We start from the raw sequence: 24,893 nt of genomic DNA on the forward strand, positions 1-24,893 counted from the left end.
ACTGAAATGATAAAAATTGTGAACTGTAATAATAATAATAATAATAATAATAATAATAATAATAATAATAATAATAATAATAATAATAATAATAATAATAATAATAATAATAATAATAAGTAACTGTAATATAATAATGAAGTGCCGGTATTGATAAAAGGCTAATAATTATAGTAAAAATAAATAAATATATGCATTTTTTAATTTTCTAAAAATATTAGAAGCGTAAATAGGTATTTTGGAGGAGAGGCGGGACAAAATTGGGTGTCAACAGTTGTTATAACAGATATGCAGAAGGTAAGATTTAAGTGTTGAATTCACTCCATTTCATAACTCTTTACCCTAATGTTCTTTTACTTTACTAACTGCCTGTTTTTTATTCCTCACAAGGTCTTGAAATTGCCATAACAGAGCAGCTGCCCAATGTTGAACATAGAATGTGTGCTAGGCATGTTTTAGCCAATTGGTCCCAAAAATATAGAGGCTTTGAGAGGAAGAATTGCTTCTGGAGGTGTGCAAAGTCAATTTTTGAGTCTCAGCTGAATGAGAACTTAGACTGCATGAAACTGTTGGGAGAAGAATGTCTTGATAAGTTGATGTACTACAACCCTGAAAGGTGGATCAAGGTTTACATGAAATATACCACAAAGTGTGACATTATAGACAACAACATGGCTGAATGTTTCAACTCTTGGATACTGGATGCAAGGCACAAGACTGTAATAACTATGCTTGAAGAAATAAGAGTCAAAATGATGAAGAGAGTAGGACAGATGAGGGAGTTTTGTGACAGTTGGATTCATGACTTTTCTCCAATGGCATTGAAAGTTTTGACAGAGCATACTGCAAGGTCTATGAAATGCAGTATTGAATGGAATTCTAATACAGGGTATGAGGTTCTTAAAGGTCATTTTAGACATGTTGTGGATCTGCCTAGACAAACTTGTTCTTGTAGAGCATGGATGTTGAAAGGCATCCCATGTCCTCATGCAATTGCTGCTCTTCACCACAAGAGGTTGAACCCAATGGATTACATTTCTCAGTGGTATTCTAAAGATACCTATATGAAGACATATAGCTACTTTATTCAACCAGTTCTGAACTTGAAGATGTGGCCACCATCCACAAATCCTACTGTTATACCACCTGAAGTGAGGAAGATGTCAGGCAGGCCTAAGACTGTTAGGAGGAAAGAGGCAAGTGAATCCAAAAAAATAGGAAAACTCTCCAAAAGGGGGGTTGAAATGACATGCAGTAAGTGTCATACCCCAGGTCATAATAAAAGGAAATGTCTTAGAGATCCTACAACTGTTGGCCCAAGTGCAAGTGCTTCTGCTGGCCCAAGTTCAGTTGCAAGTGCTGGCCCAAGTGCAACTGCAAGTGCTTCTGCTGGCCCAAGTTCAAGTTCTGGCCCAAGAAAGGCACCAGCTCCAACTGGTAGAGGAAGGGGTAGGCCAAAGGGATCAACTGAAAAGGTAAATAATTTCACATACTTCAGGCACCAGCTCCAATTGCTAATATTTTGGTATAATTTGTAGAGTGTTGCTACTAAAAGGCCAAAGATGGTTGGAATGGGAGTGTTGCACACACAAAGTGGAGCAACTATCATCAATGTAAGACTGTTCTATGCTTAACAATTAAATAACATTTTCTGAAATTAAGTACCACTAACAAGTAGTTCTATTCATTTTAGCAGCCTGGATTGCCTAGTGAAAGGGTTCGAAGCATCAAATCTAGTGCAGTTGTCATTGGTGAACTGCAGCACAAAGCAAGTGGTGGTGTGAAATGGCAAGGAAGACAAGCTATGACCTCCAGGCAACTTCAACAAGGAAGGAACAAAAAGCAGAGTCAAACCAGGACTAAAGTTGTACAAATGAGCCAAGGCAGCACCACTGCCTTGTGAATTTGACCATTCTATCTTTAGTGACTGTTTTTGGCAGCTGTGACTGCTTTGTGAATTTGTTTATGTAGTTTTTTAAATACTTTGTTTAGGCAGTTGTGACTGCATTTGGTTGGGGTTAACTACAGGCAAAATACATCTAATCTATATTTTGGGTACAGTTTAAGTTGTGATTTGATGTATTTTGCCTTAACTATATGTAGTGGTTTGGTAGATATGACTGCATTTAAGTTTGTTTTGGGCAGCTGTGACTGCACTTGAATTGGTAGCTGTGACTGCACTTTAACGTTAGTTCTTGTCTATGTAAAGTCACTCTCTTTTGATCAATGGGTATGCAGCTGTGACTGCATTTAACGTTAGTTCTAAGCTGTTTTGTTTGATTTTATCGTTGGCAGTTTTGTTAACCTTAATTGTTGGGTTGAATGGCACTGATTTTGTTCAGTTTTGGTCAAGTCTTGGTACACTTTTTGAAGTCATTGTAATCTGTTTTCAGAATTCAAGATTTTGACCATTTCCTTTGGCTTCTTTAAGTGAGGTGGTTGGTGGTTAATGTTTCACCCAAATCTGCCTTCTTATTAAATCATACTTCTTCCACTAATTCCTATTGCAACCCCTCAAACCATAATTCTCATTGCAACCCCTCAAACCAAAAATGACTACCGTCCTAACAACATTTGAGAAGAAGTTAACAAAATCATACGTTGACAAGGATGACTTCATATTTCCTTCCCATACTTTCCAATTCCTTCCAAACCATGACCGTGAAGCAGTTGTTCTTCACAATGCTCACGCCTACTATATGCAATATAAAGTGGGTGCATATAAGTGTCTTTGCCAAGGATGGAAGGCGTTTGTTGATGACAACGGACTGCAAAGAGGAAATGTTTTGGAATTTCAAGCTTGCGAGGTCAGCGGGCGCATATGCTTCTTCGTTAATAAGAAAGCACCGGAGATCGTAATTATAGAAGAGGTCTCTTTATTTCTTTTCATGTTTTATGCCTTCGATTAATGAAAGTTCTTTCAATGTTAAATGAAATGTTGTCATTGTTTTATGCCTTATACTTACTAATTTTGCAAAGCAATTGCACAAGACTAAGAATTGCACAACAACACAGCCAACATTGCCATTTCATTTCACAAAATGCCAACACTAACAAGTTGTTTACAACACTAACAAGTGCAATCCCGCTAACGACATGCCAAACTACAACAAGAGCTTAGGGCAACTTCATTGAAACACCTCTAAAAAAAAAGTTTTGAAATAGAAAACTTACTACTACAATACAAATACACAATAACGAAATCAAAAGAACTTTCTCCCTTTTCTTGGACTTAGCCAACTTGCTCTTCCACTTATTCTCTTTTTCCTTCATCTTCTTAATGTCTTCTCCAAAATTTTCTAGTTGAATTTCTATGTTGTTCATATCAATTTTGCTTTCCACGGAGTTTGTTGACGGAGAAGGCTTGTAATCATCTTTTCCAAAATCCTCCAATTATGCTTCAAGTTCACCACTTCTTCCCACCAATTTAGGAATAACAAATTTGGATCTTGGATCAATGTCAGCATCCTTCCAAAGATAAAAATCACATGATCTAGCACCCTAAAATGTAATAAAATCAATAAAAAAAATCAGTCTTTCAACTCTTCAAAGTTCAATATTTGAAAGGCAAATTCACTTCTTCAAAGTTCAATTTTTGAAATAAAATTCACTTACATCATAATATGGACAACTCCAATATCTTCTACCAGGGTTCCTTGGGGTCCAAGAAGTCAACAATGGCAAAAGAAATCCATGTTTGCATCGCACATCCTTCAACTCATGATCATCCTCTTGCTTACAAAACTTACTTAAGCCTATTTTAGCCTGTTACACCCCGTACTTCGAAGAAACACTGTTAAATTTGAATGTAAGAATGTCGAGTTACGACTAGTTAAAACAACTTTGGAGTATGAGGAATGAGGCATTATTAAGTATATTGTTTAAATAATGGATGATTATGATCTTGTAAGTCGTCATCGGGAAAGAGTATTTTAAAACACAAGAATATGGTCATTATCATGTATAATAAGTGATAAATATCATGTATGGAGGGTTTCGGAATATTTTGAGATCGAGCAAGTTGAAGAAAATAAGTTCGACGAAAATTTGAGAAATGCCGGACAAATTTTTAGTCAACTTTGGAGGGGTATATCTCTATGCATATTTGGAGTTTTAAGGCGTTTCAAAAGCCTAAAATGAAGTTCGTCAAGTCTAGTTTATGATTCAACAAACCACTCATCGATAGGACGTCGGAGTAGAGAATTATAGACGCTACAAACTGAACTGTCGCGCAGAAACAGCACTGCTACAGTACGCTACAGCACTGCTACAGTACTGTAGCTACAGTGACGCCGTTTCAGCCCTTATAAAAAGGGGCAAAACCCCATTTTTATCATCTAAAAACTTCTCAAATTTTCCAGAAAATTCAGCAACAAAAAGGGGCCTAAATCTCACATAAAAGTGAGGATTGTGAGTGAAATTTCAAGCTACGAAGTACTAATCGAAGTCCGGGCAACGCATAATCACGAATATAATTTTGTTTGGAGTTAGAGGAGCATGGGAACAATAAGATGTTGAAGGATTTGCTACTTTCATAAAAACAAGGTAAGAATCAATTCTTTTTTCTTATGTTATGAAGGTTTGTTTGTGTTGTAGTATGTAGAAATGAGTAGAATTTATGGAAATATGAAAGTTTGCAAAGTGGGTATGTATATATATTATATATGTAGCCATGGGTGTATATATGTTGTATACATATATGAGTTGAATTTTAAGTTGTATACTAGTTGTGGTTATTGTGGAATTTGTATTGGAAATGGAAGTTGAATGAAAATTGGATGAAATTGGAAAGAAGCCATGTTGGCCGTGTGGTAGATTGTTGTTGGAGATGAATTAGTAAGTAGAAAATGTGTTGGAATGGTTTTGTTGCATATATAAGAATTTTGGATTGAATATGTAAGTTCATGGAATTGTTGAATATTGAATATATAGCTTGGAATACTTTTGGTTTATGTTTGAATGGTCTTATATTAGTATGTGAATATGAAAATATTGATATCGGGTTGTAAGTGCAAAGTTGGATTTGGAATTGTCGCATTATTTGGAAAATAAGACTATTTACGCTAGAATGCGTTCCTAGTCGATTATTGATGTTGTATATATTGTTGTTGGTATGGTTGTTGTTGTTTTAGCCGAGTTTTAACCTCGGGGATGATATATATATAGGGGAGATGCTGCTCAAATTTTTATAGACAAGAATTGGTTAAGGTTGAAATTTTAAGTCTTATGAATAGTAAATTGGTAAATGTGACCATTTGTAGGTTTTGGACGAAACGGGATTTGAGTTTTGGCAAGCGTAAAGGGCAAGAAAGGTATGTAAAGCTATCCCGATTCTTCTCTTGGCATGTCCTAGATGTACTAGGCTTGGATTTACGCCTCGGGGAATATTCTGTCCATCGGAATCCGCGTTTGAAATCGTCTCTTTTTCATTCAATAGAATTGAATTCCTTAAGTATGCTTTGATGAAAAATTATGAAAATTTTTCCCAAATTGCTTAGGAAGTTATGGAATGTCCTAGAACCTTTGTAGGTGACCCCATAAGCTTAAAAATACGAAATTTGAGCCCACCGCTTCATTGGTTCCGAGGTGGGCCCACTATTTCCAATTTTACCCTTTATGTGTCTATGACTTGTCTTCGAGCGTTTTCGTTAGAGATACTCTAACTACTCCTTTATCTACTAAATAAAAACTATTTTAAATATTTCATTAAGTCTTATAAATTGTTTTGAATCTTGAAAACGATCTCGGATAGATTATGCCTCCGTAACCCGTTATGACATCTAAATTTACTTACTATGTTTCCGTCCGATTTCATTGATTTGATTTGACATTCGATATGCCTCATTGAGTCTCTGGAAATATATTTATGGTATTTTTAGTGCATTTAGTTTCTCACTACTCCGTTCGTGGATGCCTCAATGTTTCCCCCACTGAGCCCGGGCCAGGATATGTTGTCAAGCATGATCCTTTGCATTTTGAAAATATGCATTTGATACTCTGGACATCTCACTCACATTTCTATACGTTCTGTTCCGGTTATGATTTTGTTCCGTAATGGGACCAGGTATGACATACGTTTCCTGTAAGTACTATTTATGCTTTATGATCAGCATTTTGCTAATCTGGATATTCCGTTCATTTTTCTGTACCTCCTGTTCCGATTATGACTTTGTTTACTACGTTCCATGCTTTACATACTCAGTACATATTTCGTACTGACCCCCTTTCTTCGGGGGCTGCGTTTTCATGCCGCGCAGGTACAGACTACAGATTTGCTGACCCACCTGCCTAGGACACCTATTCTGCTATTCTGGAGCGCTCTTTTGTCCAGAGCCTATACTCTGGTACAGTCTGCTGCTGTTGGATATATGTACGCTATTCATGGGTACGACGGGGCCCTGTCCTGTCTTATGTTTCTGTTATGTTCTGTAGAGGTCTGTAGACATACATGTGGGTTCTGTATATGTTTTGGGTTGCTATGATTTGTGATAGCCTTATCGGCTTCCATGTGTTATATATGTTCCTCTATGACACTAGTAATGTCGACTGACTTTTATATTTATATAATCTGCTAGTCTGCTGGTTTGGATTATTGGGTACATTTGGGTGTCCAGCACGGACACTAGTCACGGCCTACGGGGTTGGGTCGTGACATAACAATCTTTAACAGAAAAGAGAACAAAAAAAAAATCAACTTAACAAGTGCTCCATACGAAATGAAAGAGTACAGACAAATGCAACCAAAAAAAAAAAAGGGTGAATCCGAGCGAAATACAGTAGAACAAGCTAAATAAAGTTGAATTTAGTTACCTTTGATTCAAAAACAACTGGTCTTGACTCCGATTTGGGCGTGTTCTTCAGCAAATTTAGGGGAGTTGCTGGCCTTAGGGTTCTAAACGGGTATGGGTAAATGTGGGTGGGTGAAGTAAATGTGGGGTGGGTGAAAATGGTTTTGAACCGTGTTATTAATTAGGTTTTAGCAAGTTATTTTCCATTTTTTTTTAAATTATAATGGCCCTTTTTACAGCTCCAACGCCTTCAAAAATGTGGACAAATACGCGCTTGAGTTTTGGTCTGTCGAGGGGTAATTTAATTCAGTTTTAACAAGTTAAGGTGTGTAATAGGTCGCTCGTATAGTTTAGGTGTGATATCGACTTTTCGGGTATAGTTCAGGGGTGTTTTGATGTATTTTGCCTCGATAAAATGACTAATACGCAGCACGGGTTGACCATGAATATGAGGTACATGTTACATGCTTAGTTGTTTCCGACAAAGCAAGGCGCCGTGATATGAAAATCAAAACCAAAATATAAAGGGAAATATGATAGAGCGATGTAAAATTGGAGAGGTGGTTTAGAAATATCTACAATGGCATAAATACGAATAAGTAGATTGGTTCAACTTGAAAAAATATCATTACTTACGTTTAATGTGAAATTATAATCGGCAAAAAGTGATCAGTTGGATACTCTTAACAAAATCATTTTACTTCACCATTATGTATATTACGGGTGATAATACATTTAGAGATCCTAACTGCCATGGTTGCACTCCAGTGAGATCCACGATTGATTGAATATTAGGGGGTAAAAAAAAAACTGATAATTCGCATCAAACCGACAATTCGAGTGTAATTGAGAAAAAAATTCGATTAATGGTTTGATTTGACTTGATTTGGTATTGGAAAAAAAACAACCATAATTGGTTTCTTTGGTTTTAACTAAAAAAAAAGTCAAACCGAACCAAACCAACCCGATATTACATATAAATAATTTTAAAAAAATATTTTATATATAAAAATATTTATTTGTAATGTAATTTATAAATATATCTTAAATTTTTCATAGTTTTTGTCTTTTCATATATATATATATATATATTTCAAGTTTGGACTTAGAATTTTGAATGATCCAATAAGTTTTATCGGTCATAGATGTTAGTAACTCAAATAAAACTCAAATCAATACTAATGCCAACAAAAGAAATTCAATTCTAATACTAGGAATAACAATAATGTTGGATATCTATTAATCATAATTTAGATAGTGAAAGTACATAATATGATTTATTTCTTTAATATTTAGTCATGTAATTTATACTCTCTCCGTCCCATAATAAGTGTCACCTTAGCCAAAAAAAATTGTCCCATAGTAAGTGTCACGTTAGGATACCAATATATATATATATATATATATATATATATATATATATATATATATATATATATATATATATATATATATATATATATATATATTGACTAGTTTTTCCATCTTTGCCCTTAGACAGAACATGGCAAGTTTTTTTACTCAAGGCCAAAAGTTGGATTCACAATGTCAAATTTTGGGTTTCACATGAAAATAAAAGTTTTGGCCTATGGAAGATAGGATTAGTAAGAGGCAAAAGAAGTAGTAGTACTCTAAATGATGATGGTTGGATTCCCAATGTCGAAAGATGAACTACTTGTGCATGCTCATCAAGAGGAGAAAATAATTATTTTTTACGGAAGAGTAATTTGGTAAACTTTACACTTCATCATTGGTTTCTTAATATGAGTGTTTTTGGCTTAGATGACAGTTATTATGAGACGGAGGGAGTACTTATTTTAGCATGACTTAGTACCTTTAGATTTTGATCATTTTCATTATCTTTTTTGTTGAATATTTTAGTACAACATTATCACTCATCTTAAATTTTGTGCTATTTTCTTAAAAACACCTTAATTAGATACACAAATTAATTTTTAAAGCACAAGTTATATGTATGAAGACTTTACCCGGAAAACCCTGAAAAAACAAAAAAATCCGAGAAAACCTGAAGCTGAAAAACCCGACTTTTATTGGCTTGGTTTGGTTTGTACATTTAAAAACCCGACATAATTGATTTGATTTGGTATTTGAAAAATCCGAACCAACCCGGTCCATGTACCCCGAATTGATTTATTTGGTTTTTGCTTATGAAAAACAATCAAACCATTCGCTGAATGCCCAGTATAAGGCAAATCAACTTAACATATAGCGAGTTTTATTCATTTTGATATTTAGCCCTTCTTTTTAGTTTGTAATATGTTTTGAGTTAGTTTAATTGTGCCCCCCCCCCCCCCCCCCCCCCCCAAAAAAAAAAAAAAAAAACCCCAAACAAGTGATAGCTCATTAAATTTTTGCACCTCTGACTAGACAAAATGGAGAAATTCCATCAGCTAAAATTTTCCCTCGAGGATAAAAAGAGAGAGACATCGTGATTTATGAATAATGCTACTATTATCAGTATTACATATGGGAGAAGGAAGAGAAAGTAAGAAGATGATGCTACTATTTATGGAATTTGGACCATAGATCTACGTACTTGGAAAGATCAGAGTGGTTCTTCTATTAGTTTTGCCTGACTTTAACATGTACAAGGCCAGCTCAACTTTATCGACGAGTCTGTGATATTGAACTTGGACTAGCAGTTTACCTAATTAATGCTCACTAGACTTGATTCAGTGGTAAGGACTAAGGACATTGCCCGAGATGCGTCAATAGACAGCACGTCACAAGTTTGAACTCTACCATTGACATGTACCTAGTATTCGGGTAAGAGCAAGTTAGACGACTCCCCTTACAATCAAAAATGCCGGAAAATAAAATAAAATTTCACCTATGTGAATAACCGAGTTTTGAACCAGTGGTCAGATGGGGTTGAGCCAGTTAACTCATAGTTGATTATCAAAAAAAATTAGCTACCTAATCGACTTGAACATAGACAATGTGCATAAATATGGAACTAGAAAAAAAGAACCTGCAGAGTATTTCAAGTCAACTTCATTTAAGTTATGAGTAATAAAGAACATGCACGCGTCAAATATATTAGATATCTTATGTGGTATTGTATTTCCTATAGCTGGTTTACATGTTACTATACTCTAGTTGGAATAGAATCACGTGGAAGCCAAAGAAGAAAAATGGCGATTCATTGAAAATAAATCATTTTAATTTAGCAAAAATACCAGCTTAAACTTCAACACCAGCAAGTTCCATGAACCAAGGAAACAAGCACAAAGCTATATCACCACTATCAAAAACAATTTTCACAATGACACTCTAGAACATATCAAAAGGGATCCAGCAAAGCAGGATTCACTTATCATGAAGTAAATTACCAGTTTTCTAAATTCTGATCTCTAAAGTTTTACGTTATGCATAAATTATATGTAATCCACATCACAATTCACAAGTACAGGCCAGATCAACAAATCTATTTTTAATTAATAAAGAACACTAGCTAGCAACTAAGCAGGATTCACAGAGCACAGAAAGCTCTAAAGATTCACCCTCCCCTGTCACCAACACATTATCGGTCATTGCGCATCTTCGTCAGAAACTAATGAAGGGAAAATGAACATAACAAGTAATGTAAATGTATTGTACTAACTCCGATCAAGTTCCAACGTTTTATCTTTTTCACTATCCCATCCTTGTAGCTATAAAGAAAAATCCTTTGGACCGTGATCCGTAACAATTCATCACAATTAAACATACCAATTACTCCTAATATTTTATTTTTCATCAAATATAATCTCCCACTACTGTTATTTGTTACTCGACTGTTAACTTCTCTGGAAAAAGGATACCCATTGCTTCATAACTGCACATATAAACTTTCTATATTTTATACAACGCACATAAAGAAGAGGACCCTGCGTTTCCATTTAAATGTGAATAGCTACAGTTTTCGCATCATCTCCACTCCATTTCCCATTTGCCAGTGAACTCAAAACAACAATGCCTTGTTGCAGTTGTTATACTCTAAAGGCAAGCCCCTCTTATACGCACCTAATTGGTTACTACCTTCTGCTAGCCTAACACATAACATCACTATATGATATACCATCCCACACACCTCCACATCCACAAGGAGAGAATACAATTAAGAGCCGTGTAACTGATCGCCTAACAACATTAAAAGTCATCTGAACCTAGCAGAGAGTACAGCATTCTCAAGACAGACCAACCGTCTTTCTGAGCAACACTCAAGGTTGATTGTAAGAAAGAGCAACTTGGTACCTGACCATCCACTTTGCAGCTAATTGAGAAGAGCAGTTCTTCGATAACGAAAAAGTATGTTAGGGAGAGGTGTGGGAAGGCAGGGGGTTGAGTGGGGGGAGGAGTGTTGACAACAGTAGAATCACCCTGAACTAGACAAATACATACTCTCAAGAATAGACCATTCACCATTTCAATATCCCACTAGAGCAACTATGAAATCTTGAGAAAGAGTGCATAGACTTGGGAACATTACAAGGGCAGTAGAGAACCAGCTTGTAGATGGACTCCTACAACATAAGTTTTAACTTTTACTAAGAAAATTGATGGAAAGTTGTAGGTAGAGGAAGAAAGGTATGTATGATTAGCACTCAAAACTCAAAAGTGTGAAAATAGTGGAAGGTGATACATGGAAGAGTTCACCAGAATCGTGAGTCTACACTCTACACCAGTGATCTCTTTCTACCTTATGCATGAGCTAACCAATATATTCAAGATGGAGCTTCTTCATATATGAAATTTGCAGATGATATTGTGTAATTAATAAATCTAACAAGGGAGTAAACCAAGAGCTTGAGCTATGAAGTACTCCGTAGAGTAAAACTTTTAGGTTAAGTAGAAGTAAGACATTACTTTTCAATAGAATGAATTAGTAAAGCTGGCATTGGCCCAATAACCAATCAAATGTGTTGTGCCACTTGAACTCAAATTTATCTGACGTTCAATTCATTTATGTACACAATGATTAGGTAGTTTGTGAAATCAGTTCAATTTAGTCAACTTTTAAATTTTCAGTTATGTACAATTATAGGGAAGTATGTGAAATCAGTCAACTTCTAAATTTATTGGAGCCTATTATACTCTAGATGATAGCAGAAGGGACATGCAGATCTGAAAGGCCAAAAAGAAATTTCTCTGTCAGAAGCAGTTACAGCATGCTGCAAAGGAAATGTGACAACTGGGAGGCGGATTGGCCATAGAAAATGCTACGGAAGACTAAAGCACCTCCGGTTGAGTGCGTCCCTTGGTTGGCAGCAAAACTGTTTGTTTGACTCAAGATTTGCTACAAAGAAGGGGCTTTCAGATATGCAGCAGATGCTTCTTTTTTGTGAGTAAGCAATAACCTTCTAATCACTTGCTGCTTCACTGTGACAGTATTAGGCTGATTTTGGGAATGCTCCTAAGCATTTCTAGGGTTCACTGGGTCATGCCACAAGATGTGAAGAGTCTTCTCCAATGTTGGCAAGGACAGAAAGTTGGTGCTTGGCAGTAGCAGTAAGCTGATATGGAGGACTATCCCTTTATGTATCATGTGGAATATTTGGCTTGAAAGAAACAAAGATGTTTTGAAGGACAAAAGCAACATTTATATTTTGTGAAGTATAGGTGTTTAGAGAGTCCATTTGTTTGGTGTAAGGAACCGGTGGTTGGGGAGGCAACACAGCTTTTATTTTTCTTGACTCTTTGAGCTCAAGGATGTAACAGAGCACTCGTAACATCTTTTTCTTTTATTGTGGTATATTCTTGGTACTAGCATTAATAAAATACTTTATCTTAGAAAATAACAGTTTTGTCCAACCAGCTCATGACAAATGTTAGACCAATCTCAGAGGTCGGGTTGGTTGAGGAAACAGAAACTCTGTTGACCAAATACTTTGCAAGTTTATCCCACATAAACAGAATACAGTTAAGGTGAGATTAGACGACACTGCAGTGCATAAATGCAGACAATTAAGATATCTATCCTCATTCAGGAGAATCACATGATAAATGAAGATGTAACATATAAATTGAATATGATGCTTAAATGGAGGGGTGCCAGGAGTTGATATGCAAGAGGAAGATACCTATTCCAAGTAAATGCAGCTTTATTAAAAAGCTGTGAAACCAGCAATGTATAGAAGTGACTGTTGGCCTCTAAGATTAACATGTCGACATAAGATGAGTAACATAAAATATGAATGTTAAGACTTATGATGGATGTGCTTACCAGGAAAAAAAAAAATTAAACAAGACAAGAAATGATCACAATCGAACAAAAGGTGCTAGTAGTATACCATGAGAATGCCAACTGAGATGGTATGATCATGTCTTAAATAGACCTCCAAATGCACCTCTATATATGATCCGCCATGGTGATAGAATGTGTTAAGAAAGGGCAAGATAAACATAAAACATGGAGGTTTCATATAATCTCTTCGAATCCATATAAGCTTAGTGAAGTACATAACATAGTATAAGTAAATTATCATATACTTCCTCTATCCCAATTTATGTGATACACTATCTGTTTTAGTCTGTCCCAAAAAGAATGATACATTTCTATATTTAGAAATAGTTTAACTTAAAACTTCCCCTTTTACCCTTAATGAAATGATTTACAACCACACAAATATCTATGACTCGTTTGAGACTGCAAGTTTCAAAAGTCTTATTTTCTTTCTTAAACTCCATGCCTAGTCAAGCTATATCACACAAATTGGGATGGAAGGAGTAGTTAATATCAACTAGTTGGGATTACAGTTTAGTTGTTGCTCATGCACTTAAATCAGTTCCTACCATTAGCTAGGAGTTCTTTTTTTTTTAATGACAAGGGAACCCGCAGCCGCTACCCTTCGGGTGCGCACAGAGTAAACCCTGCTCCTGTGCAATAGCCCGCAAACCACACAGGAGAGATAACCTACACTAGGCAAGCCCGTGCGACGAGCTCGACCCAGAAGGCAAATCCCCTGCTATCGTAGGCAGGGGGTTTCGAACTTGAGACGTCCATTACGGAAGTCTCATGCTCAACCAACTTAGCCACCCTTGCGGGTCTTTTGTTAGGCGTTCTATTCGATTTTGTTAGGGATTTGTATCTCAGTGTAAGGATAAGTGTGAGATTTAGATAATCTCTAATTTTAGAGGATTCCTAATTTGTCTAACAAAAAATTATTGAGTACCCATAATGAATATAGCAGATTCGTGTAGCAAGCCACAACTAGCTTTTTTTTATAAACTGAAAAATAGTTTCAAAAAAGAAAAGAAAAAAAAAAAGCTAGTTGTAATTGTTATTGTTGTTGTGTTAGAGCTACCATGAAATATGGCACATGGAAATTAGTTGGACCTAAAATTCCCCAAGTCTGAAGCTGAAGTCGAACTAATTGGCAGTTGGCAACATCAATAAAGAGGTATAGTTTCCTTATAAAAAACAAAATAAAATAAAGAGGTAAAGTTTATCCTTTAAGTGTTCACAGTACCTGAACCGATCTAACATCTTGATTTCTAAATGGGACCAAAAAGAAATGAAACACTACCGAAGCACCATGTACAAGATGAAAAAGAAGAGGTGGAAACTGGAATACTATACAGATAGCATTTGGGATACACATCCACAATCCACTCTTTACTGCTTAGGTAACCATGAAACAGCAGGTTCATTCATATCTGTATCTCTTATATATCAATGGTGAGCACATGCAGCAACAGTATGAATGTCTCAACAATATATAGTTAGACTCTACATCAAAATCTTCAGCAGTTAATACATCCATTCTTTGTTCTTTTCTGATCCTAAGAATCAGGGAAACTAGCAACTAGCAAGAGCACATTATGAACAGCTGCTTCAAGGCAAAATATATTGTTCATTTAACATACTTCCAACTTCTAGACAAATATGGGAAAACATATTTTGGGATGGAGTGCTTGCACATGAAACTAATGGAGCTTACAAGCAATGCTTAGCTTACCCTAGATCTTCTCCAATCTCCAGGGTAGATATTTTAATCTGACGTATATGCACCTACTATATATACGTAAAACAAGTACACATTCAAGTCCTTATGATGATCATACTTGAGATCTTTTATCTCCAACTTCAACCTCTCTGTATTAGGAAGTATGAAAACAGCAAAGAGAGCCAACTAGCTTGCTGGTAGTTTTTTATCAGACATTGAGCCAAGCAGTATGCTCAAAGAATTTGGCAACTTTTTCCAAAAATGCAAAAGGTAAGTTCTTTTTTAAAGAGAGAAATCCCCAAGTGAGTAGCGCACGGTTCAAAACTCGGTGGATAATGGACGATACCCTTCCCCACTTAAATATCAGGCATTTGTCTGTGGCCGGGTTCTAACCCGTGACATGCGCCTAACCCACACATCACGTGATACACCCTTACCATTAGACCATAGCCTTGGGGAAAATGTTAAGTTAGCTATGCAAGTTTCCACAAATGGCATCTTCCCTCAAATCCAAGTATAGGTGATCTAAGTTACACAGACTCGCCATTTTGGGTGCCGTCCCCGTCCCAGATACGGACGGGTGCGGGTGCCGGAACGGCAAACGTTCCGGATATGGTCAATCACATACGGATCCTTTGACTGGAGTCGGGGGAAAAATTTGAGATTTTGATTTCTCAAAATTAAAAATAAAACAGATTTAAGATAAGGAAAATGACATACCTTCAATATTATAGTACTTTTATTTCATATATGTTGCTTCATGTTTCAGATAAACAAAGAAGTACTTTTATTTCATATACATGTAAGTTTTTCATAAGAATATCTCTCAGAACTTGTAATATCTTTATAGCTCTATTTTTTATATAATTTTGAATTTTCTTAGCCGAATCCCCGCACCCGTATCCATAAACGGATACATACCCCCGAATCTTAAATTTAGATTTTGCGATCCGACACTCGAATCCGTATCCGTATCGGATACCGGCACCCGAGTCCGTGTAACTTAGTAGGTGATACATTAGATTTAATTTGTATATATGGATTTTTTATTTTTATTTTTTTGATCTAGTTTGTATATACGGAAAATATGGTAGAAGCAGTCAGATATTGATCAGAAATATGGTATAAGCCGTCAATGATTACCAGAATTTAAAGTACTAATTCTTCTCTAGCCTATGCAGTGTACTTTTGCAAAACATGCAAGAAATTTTATATAACAGACATACCATCACCAAAGTCAAATGCTTTGCACTTGACATTTACATCCTATTGCTCTCTGCTCGGGCATATCCCCAATTGGAAGCAGTTGTTGAATTCTATATCTCTGAGCCAGGCATCATCTGTCTTTGACTTGATTTGCTGAAAACTAATCTTTTTTTAATAAGTAAGGTAATCCTTTTATTAATGTAAAAGGATTACCTTACTTATTGCTCTTTCTCATACTTTATTGCTTGATCCCTAGTAAGACCTATAGCTTCTAATTGTCTTAACAATAAAATGTGTAATTTTTTTTTTTTAATTGTTCAATAAAATGTGTAATATTGCAAAGTAATATATTATGCTCAATTATTTTTGATAAGTATAACATGAGTAATTCTAATCTATTTCTTCATTTTTTCTTTTCAGCTCTAATTATAACACATCTTATTTCATAATTATTTAATAATGAAAATACATGTGCATACACTCCACAATAGAGAAATCATGCCTCAGCTAAGGCTAAAACCTCAAAATGTCCAATTCATTCAGCACATAGTGTGCTGCAGCAAACCTTGGATAGGAAAAATATGCTGCAATGCAGCAATTTGTTAACCTGCCAGTCCAATTGCTATGGACGCTCATTCAGATCTGATGGTTTCCAATTTTTACATTATTACTTTACTGGTTAGTCTTCTCAATGAAAACCATGGCTAGTAAATCAAGCTACTATACAGGAGAAAACCAAGTCTTTCAGCTCTTGTTGCTTAACTCACCATTTCCTATAAAGACTATGAGTGTAAATTTCTCTGTTCTAAGGAATATATATCCAACCATAAACAAGCTAAAGAATAAATCTGGAGATTCAACGACAAGTCACATTTTTACTGATCGTTACAACAATAGAATAGCTACCAACGGAACGAGATAAAGGACTGAACGGAAACATCCAAGCAAGAGTAGACTATCAATAACTTTGATACAAAACAATCAATTTTTGGTTTTATATCCTGCTCTTGCTTACAAACTGTTATTCAGACTACTGAACATTATGACGTATCATCATCTTCAGTTCTCGGAAGTTTTACGTATTAATTTAGACTACCAACGCATTTATCACCATTATCCGAGATTTAATATTGGTACCAACAAATTAATCGAAACCCAAAGAAATGAAGTAAGCATTTTTCTTATTTAAAAGAGTTAAATTCTACAAAATGATACAGAAAACAATACTTGAACACATGATTATTTTCCAATGGTACATATAGAGTTCATTTAAAAAAGCAATAAAATTATAATCAAAACTGAAACAGATCAGTCAAGAAACTCAAACTCATCTTCCTTAAGGTGAGCAGAGAACTTAACTGGACCATTTCGGCCTTCCAAACCGTCTACGACGAATTCGACCTTGTAAGGCAAATTAGCAGATATTTGTTTGCCTTTATGAATAGCCACATACTGTTTGAATGTCCCAATTCTACCATCTAAATCCAATTCTTGAACCTTAGGCACATGATAGACTTTCAATGGAACTGTAACCTTAACCTTAGACCCAACTTTCCCAATTGCTGCAGCATCTTTTTCATCAACACCCTCATCTACATTCAATGAAGATGTAGAGGAAACAGTGGAGGTGTTATCGACAGTAACAGATTTAGAAATGAAATAACCACTTCTTTTTTGAGGGTTTCTTGATTTATTAATCTTGATTTGGGTTAAAGGGTTAGGGTTTAAGATGTTCTTGGAATTGGGTATGTTCAGAATTGATGATGATGAGAAGAAAGCTGGACTTGAAGCAGTCATGGTGATTTTGGGGCAGATTTTTATTTTATTTTTTCCTTTTCTTGATGGGGTTTTTGTGGGGAGAGATTTTGAGATTTTTTTGTGGTGGTGGTAATTTATAGGTTTATCCCATGATGGATTGAATCATTGAACAATGTGATTATATCTGGAAATTACATGGCTGTGATTGAGGATTTGTCCTTTAAAGAAATGGATAAATCTAACTACTACTATTAACTACTTCTCCTATCCCAATTTACATATAACACTTTTCTTTTTAGTTTATTTTAATAAAATAAAAAATTCTTTCTTTTTATAGCCAGAAATAATTTATACTTATGAGATATTGTCCTATTTTTTCTTGAGCCCAAATCTTTCCGAAATAACTTCCCTACTTTTCAAGTAGGGTAAGGTTTGGTAAACTCTAGTCTCTCTCTTTTTAGATCCCACTTGTGAGATTACACCGGATATGTTATTATTGTTAAATTTATGACATGATTTAAAATCACACAAATATCTAAGACTTATTTTGGACCATAAATTTTTAGAGTCCATCCTTTCTTTCTTAAAGTTCGTATCAAGTCAAATTATGTCACTTAACTTGAGACCGAAGGAGTATGTCTTTTGATGTTATTGAAGCTTTGTGACTATTTGTTTTGGTCTATCGTACATACATCCCGATATTTTGCATTAAAGAACGATTGTGACTACTATTGCTCACACGCCTTTAGGACTACTATAATTAAATGTAACAATTTAGTGGTCAATAAGTCGTCATTCGATTAGAAACAACTAAAGGTACTAAATTTTGTAATGTATTTGGAATTACAGTATGAAAAATACTTATGTTTTTATATGCTGTTGCAAATTTGAAAAACCTTTTTACCAGTGTCCAAGAAATATGCAGAATGGATCCAAAGGCCTACGTTATTCTTCTAGATAGAACACATTTTTTCTCTACCTTATTCTATAAAAAAATAAAAATGAAATGTTTACATAAAAACCATATGTTCAACATTAAACAAATCAGAATGTATCTCTTCTTTCTTCGGGCTAAATCAAATTAAAATATCCAAAGGCCTTGATGGATATTACTTATTATCATGTAGTAGCTCACTAGCTCTACAGACTTCAGCTGCATAATACTTGAGCTGTATTGGTCAACTTCGAAGGTTCACTACACCTTCTCCCTTTATATTTTCTGTTTTCGTTTATTGTTATGTTGCTGATCTCTGAAAACTTTATAATATAAGAACAAAAGCTAACGACAAAATACGAAAGATTGACGCTCAAGAAAACATGGCACAATCATTTCCAAATCCTATGATACAAAGACCAGTTGACTAAACAACGTGCAAACCAATTTACTTATCCCTTGTTTTGTACTTTATTCAGCTGACGGATAGTGGCAACCATTGTGATAACAGTAATTGTTAATGCACCATTTATTTTCAACTACCAAATCCCATCCTGAAGAAAGAGGTGCTTGTTCTATTTCCAAGACTTGGGGAGTTGATGGAGAGGCTTCAAGTGTATGTTCTTTTTCTTGTCATTTTACATTCAATAGCTGCAGAATTTGCTTGTAAGGCTCAAAATGGTGCTAGAAATTGTTCCGCTATTGATCTTGAAGCACTGGATGATTTCAAGAATGGCATGAATGATCCTGAGAACCGGCTTTCGTCATGGCAAGGAAGAGACTGTTGTAAGTGGAGAGGAATAGGGAGAAGTACCACTACTGGTTCCGTGTTATCAAAATAGACCTTCACAATCCATTTTCAGTCAATCCTGATGATGTTACCAGGTATGGATTTTGGAACTTGAGTGGGAAGATTAGGCCTACTTTGATAAAAATTCAATCTTTAAAGTACTTGGATTTGAGTCTAAACACATTTGGTGGAATCCCAATTCCAAGATTTGTCGGTTCTTTGATGAATTTGGAATATCTGAATTTCTCAAAAGCTAGTTTTTTTGGTACAATATCTCCAACTTTGGGAAATCTTTCTCACTTGTAATAGCTTGATGTTTCTTCAGAATTCTCAGCCTTGACTGTTGAAAGTTTCCAGTAGGTGCCTGGTCTTGTTTCTTTAAAATATTTTGACATGAACCAAGTAGAGCTCTCTATGGTAGGATCAAGTTGGTTGAAAATGCTAAACCAGCTTCCACATTTAACTGAGTTGCATCTTTCATCTTGTGGCTTGTCTGGCTCCATTCCACTTCTTACTCCTGTCAACTTCACTTCACTAGCTGTTATTGATCTTAGTTTCAATAGTTTCAACTCAATGTTAACTAGTTGGCTTGTAAATATCAGCAGTCTTGAATATATAGACTTAAGCAACTCTGGTTTTAGGGGCGGAATTCCACTTGGCATCAGTGAGATTCAAAGGTTAAGATACTTGAACCTCGCACTAAACAACAACCTTAGTGCCGATTGCCTTGAGCTATTTAGAGAAAGCTGGGAACAGATAAAAGTTCTTGATTTAGGTTCGAACAAACAACATGGAAAATTGCCTAGATCCACCGGGAATATGACTTATCTGACTCACTTCAGTCTCCTTTTGAACAACATTGAAGGTGGAATACCGAGTATTATTGGAGGACTATGCAATTTAATCAGACTTGGTTTATCAGGAAACAACTTGACAGGAGGTCTTGTTGGTAAACTACCAAAATGGTTGGGTCAGTTGAAAAATCTTCAACAACTTGGATTAGCTTCCAACTCTTTTGAAGGCCCTATACCAGCTTCTTTAGGAAAGCTTCAAAAATTTACCAACGTGGGACTTTCAGTGAACCAGCTAAATGGTACTCCACTGGAGAGTTTTGGACAGCTTTCTGAATTATCTGTTCTTGACGTTTCTCTGATTTCCTTGCAGGTACTCTATCAGAACTTCATTTTAAGAACCTGAGCAAAGTGAAGATTCTTGACCTTTCATCCAACTCATTCACCTTCCATGTTAATCCCAACTGGATTCCCCCATTTCAGGTTTGAAATCTTGGCATGGGGTCTTGCCATTTAGATCCTTGTTTTCCTACTTGGCTCAAGTCTCAAAAAGAGCTCAGGTTCCTAGACATTTCAAATGCGAGTATTTCAGATTCCACTACAGGCGGTTTTGGAACATTTCATCTAATTTATCCCTGCTGTTAAATGGTAATCTACCAAATTCATTATCAGTATTCCCCTTTGCAGATATTGATCTGACTTCAAACCTATTTAAGGGACCCATCCCTTTACCTACTTTTGCAATTGAGTTGTTTGATCTCTCAAACAATAAGTTTCAACGTCTCATCCCACATAATATTTCTCAAGTCATGCCAGACTTGATATTTTTGTCTCTTTCGAGTAATGAAATTTCGGGTGAAATACCAGCTACTATAGGAAAGATGACTCTTCTTCAAGTCATTGATCTATCAAAAATAAGTTAACGGGAAGTATTCCTTCAAGCATAGGAGAGTGTTCTTACTTGAAAGCTTTAGACCTTAGGAACAATAGTCTTTCTGGCTCGATTCCAAGTTCGTTGGAACAATTGATCCAGCTTCAGTCATTGCACTTAAATGACAAAAAATTCTCTGGAGGGTTCCCCTTTTCTTTGAAAAATTTATCTAGTTTGGAGACACTTGATCTAGGCAACAACAGACTATCCGGAAAGTTCCCCTGTAGGATCTCTGATGGTTTTCCAAATCTCAGAATCCTCGGATTAAGGTCAACTTCACTTTCCGGAGAACTTCCTTCAGGAATGTCAAATCTGAGTTCATTGCAGGTCCTGATCTTGCAGAAAACAACTTAACTGGCACCATTCCAACAAGCATAGGAGACCTGAAGGCCATGGTACAAGAGCAAAAGGTGAATGAATAGCTGTTATATTGGAAGTATAGAGGGATTCACTACGAAGAAAGCTTGAGAGTGAATTTGAAAAACCAGTTCCAAAAGTACACCAAGACACTATCACTTCTTACCTCAGTAGACTTGTCTAGAAACAACCTCAATGGAGCATTTCCTGTGGAATTGACAAAGTATATGGCCTCATAGTTTTGAACTTGTCTGGAGACCAAATCAGTGTACAAGTCCCAGAAAACATTTCAAGCTTACATCAGTTGGCATCGCTTGATCTCTCGAGTAATATGCTTTCTGGTGTCATCCCATCAAGCATGGAATCAATGTCACTCTTGAGCTATCTTCTCAAATAACAATTTATCCGGTATGGTTCCTTATAAGGGTCAGATGACAACTATGACTGTTATGTCCCGTATTTTTATACATTGGACAACCCGGATTAACTATAATAATTCAAGGTCAAGACCATTTCGGGAATTGAAGTCGGGACTTTTGACCTTTGATTTTATTTTGAGACATAAGTTATATATGAAATTGTTGGTATTGAACACTTAGGGAAAATTGGGACCACAATTCATAAATTTGGGATTAATTTACCGTGGTTAGATTAGTAAGTGGGATTAAAATTTAACCACTTCATTAAATAATTAAGCCTAAAGGGCCATGTGGGCCCCACCCGAATAAATATAAAAAAAAAAAAAAGTACCAAAAATCTGAAAAGTAACAAAACATAGTGCAAAGGTGAGTCACAAAGAAGGGTGTACGTGTAACATATAGGGAATAGGGCATAGTGCAAATGACATCTTTTAAGTCATTTGTTAAAAAAAAAAGAGCTTTCAAGAACTAGTAAACACATCCATGGCTGTGCACGGCCAGGTTGAAGATTAAAAAAAAAAAAAATCAGTTTGTTGCTAATAAAAATTCTAAGGAGAAGACAAGGAGAAGGAGGTGGAGAAGCAAGAATAAGTATAGGAATTTAAGACACAAATTGGAGCCAAGTATTCAAGGTAAGAATTGGTTATTTCTTTTACATTTAGAATGAGTTGGATGCATTGTGAATAGGTATAAAATGGTGCATGTTGGTATTGAATGTTGTTGAAATTTAAAGTTAGCCGTGTGAAGGGCTTATGTGAAGTAATGTTTGAATTTCTTGTACATGTATTAAGGATGGTTTGAATGTTGTAGTGTGTTTGAAAGGAATGAAAATTTTGGAATTTTATATATTTGGTATTAAAGCCGTGTAGGGGCTGATTTAGGAAAATTAGTGGACTGTTTTATGTGATGCTTTAGTTGTTGATTGTTATGGACATTGTGGTGTATTGTTTGCATTGTAAATATGTGAGTTAAGATGTAAAAGAAGTGATATATGTTGAAGTAAGAAAAACAGTCCAACCGTGGACTGTTTTAGTAAAAAGAGTGGATTGAATTTATTTGGAATGTTGATTGTTGTTGTCATGAGTTCTAAAATAAGAATGAGGATATTGACGATTAGAAATTGGAATGAAGTCATTGTGGGCTGTTGTAGGAGTTAGTATGTTGTTAATATAGTTTCTTGCGATTATGTAAACAATGTTGCTAGGTTGGTTATTGTTGTTGTTATTGTTGACTTGGCCGAGTTAAATTCTCGGGATTGGCCTATTTACAGGGGAAATGCTGCCCAAATTTCTGTAGAATTTAGTGCTAGTTTGGAATTAAATGCCTAAATGCCTATAGCTAACGTTCGGCATATTATGACATATTTGTAGACCTTGGGGAGCCCGAGGTGTAGGTTGGGATTAGCTTGAGTTTGGGCTAGCTTGGAGTGTGTACGAGGTATGTAAAGCAACCTTCCTTCTTTTGGCATGCCTTAGTTTTACATAGGCTAGATTAGGGCCTTAAGGGAATTCCAAATTCGAAATCCGAGCATGATATGATCTATATATATTCCTTGGCACTCTTATGTATGATTTGATGAAATATGAACCATTATGTTTTTGAAAGAAGTGATTTCCAAACTTTGTGCAAAAAGGTTTCACTTTAATGAATTTCGTAATTTTTGAATGCCATACCTTTCGCATAAAGGCTCGGATTGTTTTGATATTTTCGTATGAGTTTGCATGGCCTATGATGAGTATGATTTCCATAGGCGGGCCCGACTCGGGTCAATACCCGTCCGTGGGTCCCGCGACTTTCCTTTATGTAATTCGGAGAACTTTTGAAAGAATTCGTTATGACTATTATTTCGATTTTTCAAGTATGATCATTTTACTTATGTTTGACTTCATGATAATGATTTTATGCATATGACTACTCACGACTCTACTCGTGCGTTCTGTTATATCTTTCGCCGGTTCCCGGGCCGGTTCTGTTGTCGTGCGCACTTTGATATACTCCGGAGTTATGCTGTGTTTATGGTTCACCGAGCTACTCGCAAAAGAGGGTCGGGTTCCACATATATTTGGTGTTATGCTGTGTATGGCGTTATGTTGTGATGTGATATGTGACGGGGATACGGAGATTTGAAACCTTCTGGTGTTATGCTGTGTTATGGCGCCATTGACGGGCGGGCGACCATATTCTTTTGTACCTTATGCATGACTTATATTTTGAAAGTAAACATTTTGATATGTTGAATTTCTACTTATGTTCTGTACTACTATTTCTTTTATGCCTCAGATTTGTTCTCTGTATCTTCTGCTTTGCATACTCAGTACATATTTCGTACTGACCCCCCTTTCTTCGGGGGGCTGCGTTTCATGCCCGCAGGTACAGACGCACAGTTTGGTGATCCACCAGTTTAGGATACCTTCTTCTGCTGTTTGGAGTGCTCCTCTTATTCCGGAGCCTACATTTTGGTATATATTCGGTCTTTGCATATGTATATATTTGTTCAGGGGTACGGCGGGGCCCTGTCCCGCCATATGATACGGTTGGTCTGTTTAGAGGTTTGTAGACGTACATGTGGGTTGTGCCTACTTCTGTTCAGATGTGTTTGTATGATCCTACTCGTTATGGCAGCCTTGTCGGCGTGCATTTTGTATATGTTTTGGGGCCGTTGTGCCATTTGATAGCCTTGTCGGCTTTTGATATATGTATACGCATCTGGTTGTGCTGAAATGTGGGCGATGTATATTCCGCCAACTCTTTTGGTTTTGATATGATATTTTGTACGTGAAATCGCGTAAGATAATATTTGTTTCTAGCTCTGTTTAAAATGATGAATATGAAGTCTGAGTTAAGCGATAAAATGACGATTTGGGTTGTATGTCTGTTTGGGTGTCCAAGTAGGGCACCAGTCGCGGCCCACGGGGCTGGGTCGTGACATTTACAGAGTCTGCATTTGAGGGGAATCCCCATCTTTGTGGA

At 36.0% G+C, this 24,893-nt stretch overlaps 2 protein-coding genes and 2 long non-coding RNA genes across 4 annotated transcripts; 3 read left to right on the plus strand and 1 right to left on the minus strand.

The window, feature by feature from the left end:
* Positions 1–4,071: 4,071 nt before the first annotated feature.
* Positions 4,072–6,592, plus strand: LOC132599799 (uncharacterized). Its single transcript, XR_009567022.1, has 3 exons — positions 4,072–4,545; positions 5,262–5,312; positions 6,258–6,592. It is a non-coding gene; the product is annotated as an uncharacterized LOC132599799 (long non-coding RNA).
* A 10,515-nt stretch (positions 6,593–17,107) lies between these two features.
* On the minus strand, positions 17,108–17,936 carry LOC132644780 (ferredoxin-thioredoxin reductase, variable chain-like). Its single transcript, XM_060361381.1, has one exon. The coding sequence runs from the start codon at positions 17,738–17,740 to the stop codon at positions 17,252–17,254; it is 489 nt and encodes a 162-aa protein (XP_060217364.1). The 5' UTR covers positions 17,741–17,936; the 3' UTR covers positions 17,108–17,251.
* Positions 17,937–19,234: 1,298 nt separating this feature from the next.
* LOC132644184 (leucine-rich repeat receptor protein kinase MSP1-like) lies at positions 19,235–20,705 on the plus strand. The gene is made up of 4 exons (XM_060360760.1): positions 19,235–19,421; positions 19,499–19,635; positions 19,786–20,589; positions 20,700–20,705. Exons 1-4 carry the CDS (start codon positions 19,235–19,237, stop codon positions 20,703–20,705), a joined length of 1,134 nt encoding a protein of 377 aa, XP_060216743.1.
* A 648-nt stretch (positions 20,706–21,353) lies between these two features.
* LOC132644781 (uncharacterized) lies at positions 21,354–24,680 on the plus strand. The gene is made up of 3 exons (XR_009583906.1): positions 21,354–22,555; positions 23,294–23,360; positions 24,294–24,680. It is a non-coding gene; the product is annotated as an uncharacterized LOC132644781 (long non-coding RNA).
* Positions 24,681–24,893: the final 213 nt, after the last annotated feature.

This window comes from Lycium barbarum, chromosome 6, assembly GCF_019175385.1.
Source record: "Lycium barbarum isolate Lr01 chromosome 6, ASM1917538v2, whole genome shotgun sequence".
Lineage (NCBI taxonomy): Eukaryota > Viridiplantae > Streptophyta > Magnoliopsida > Solanales > Solanaceae > Lycium > Lycium barbarum.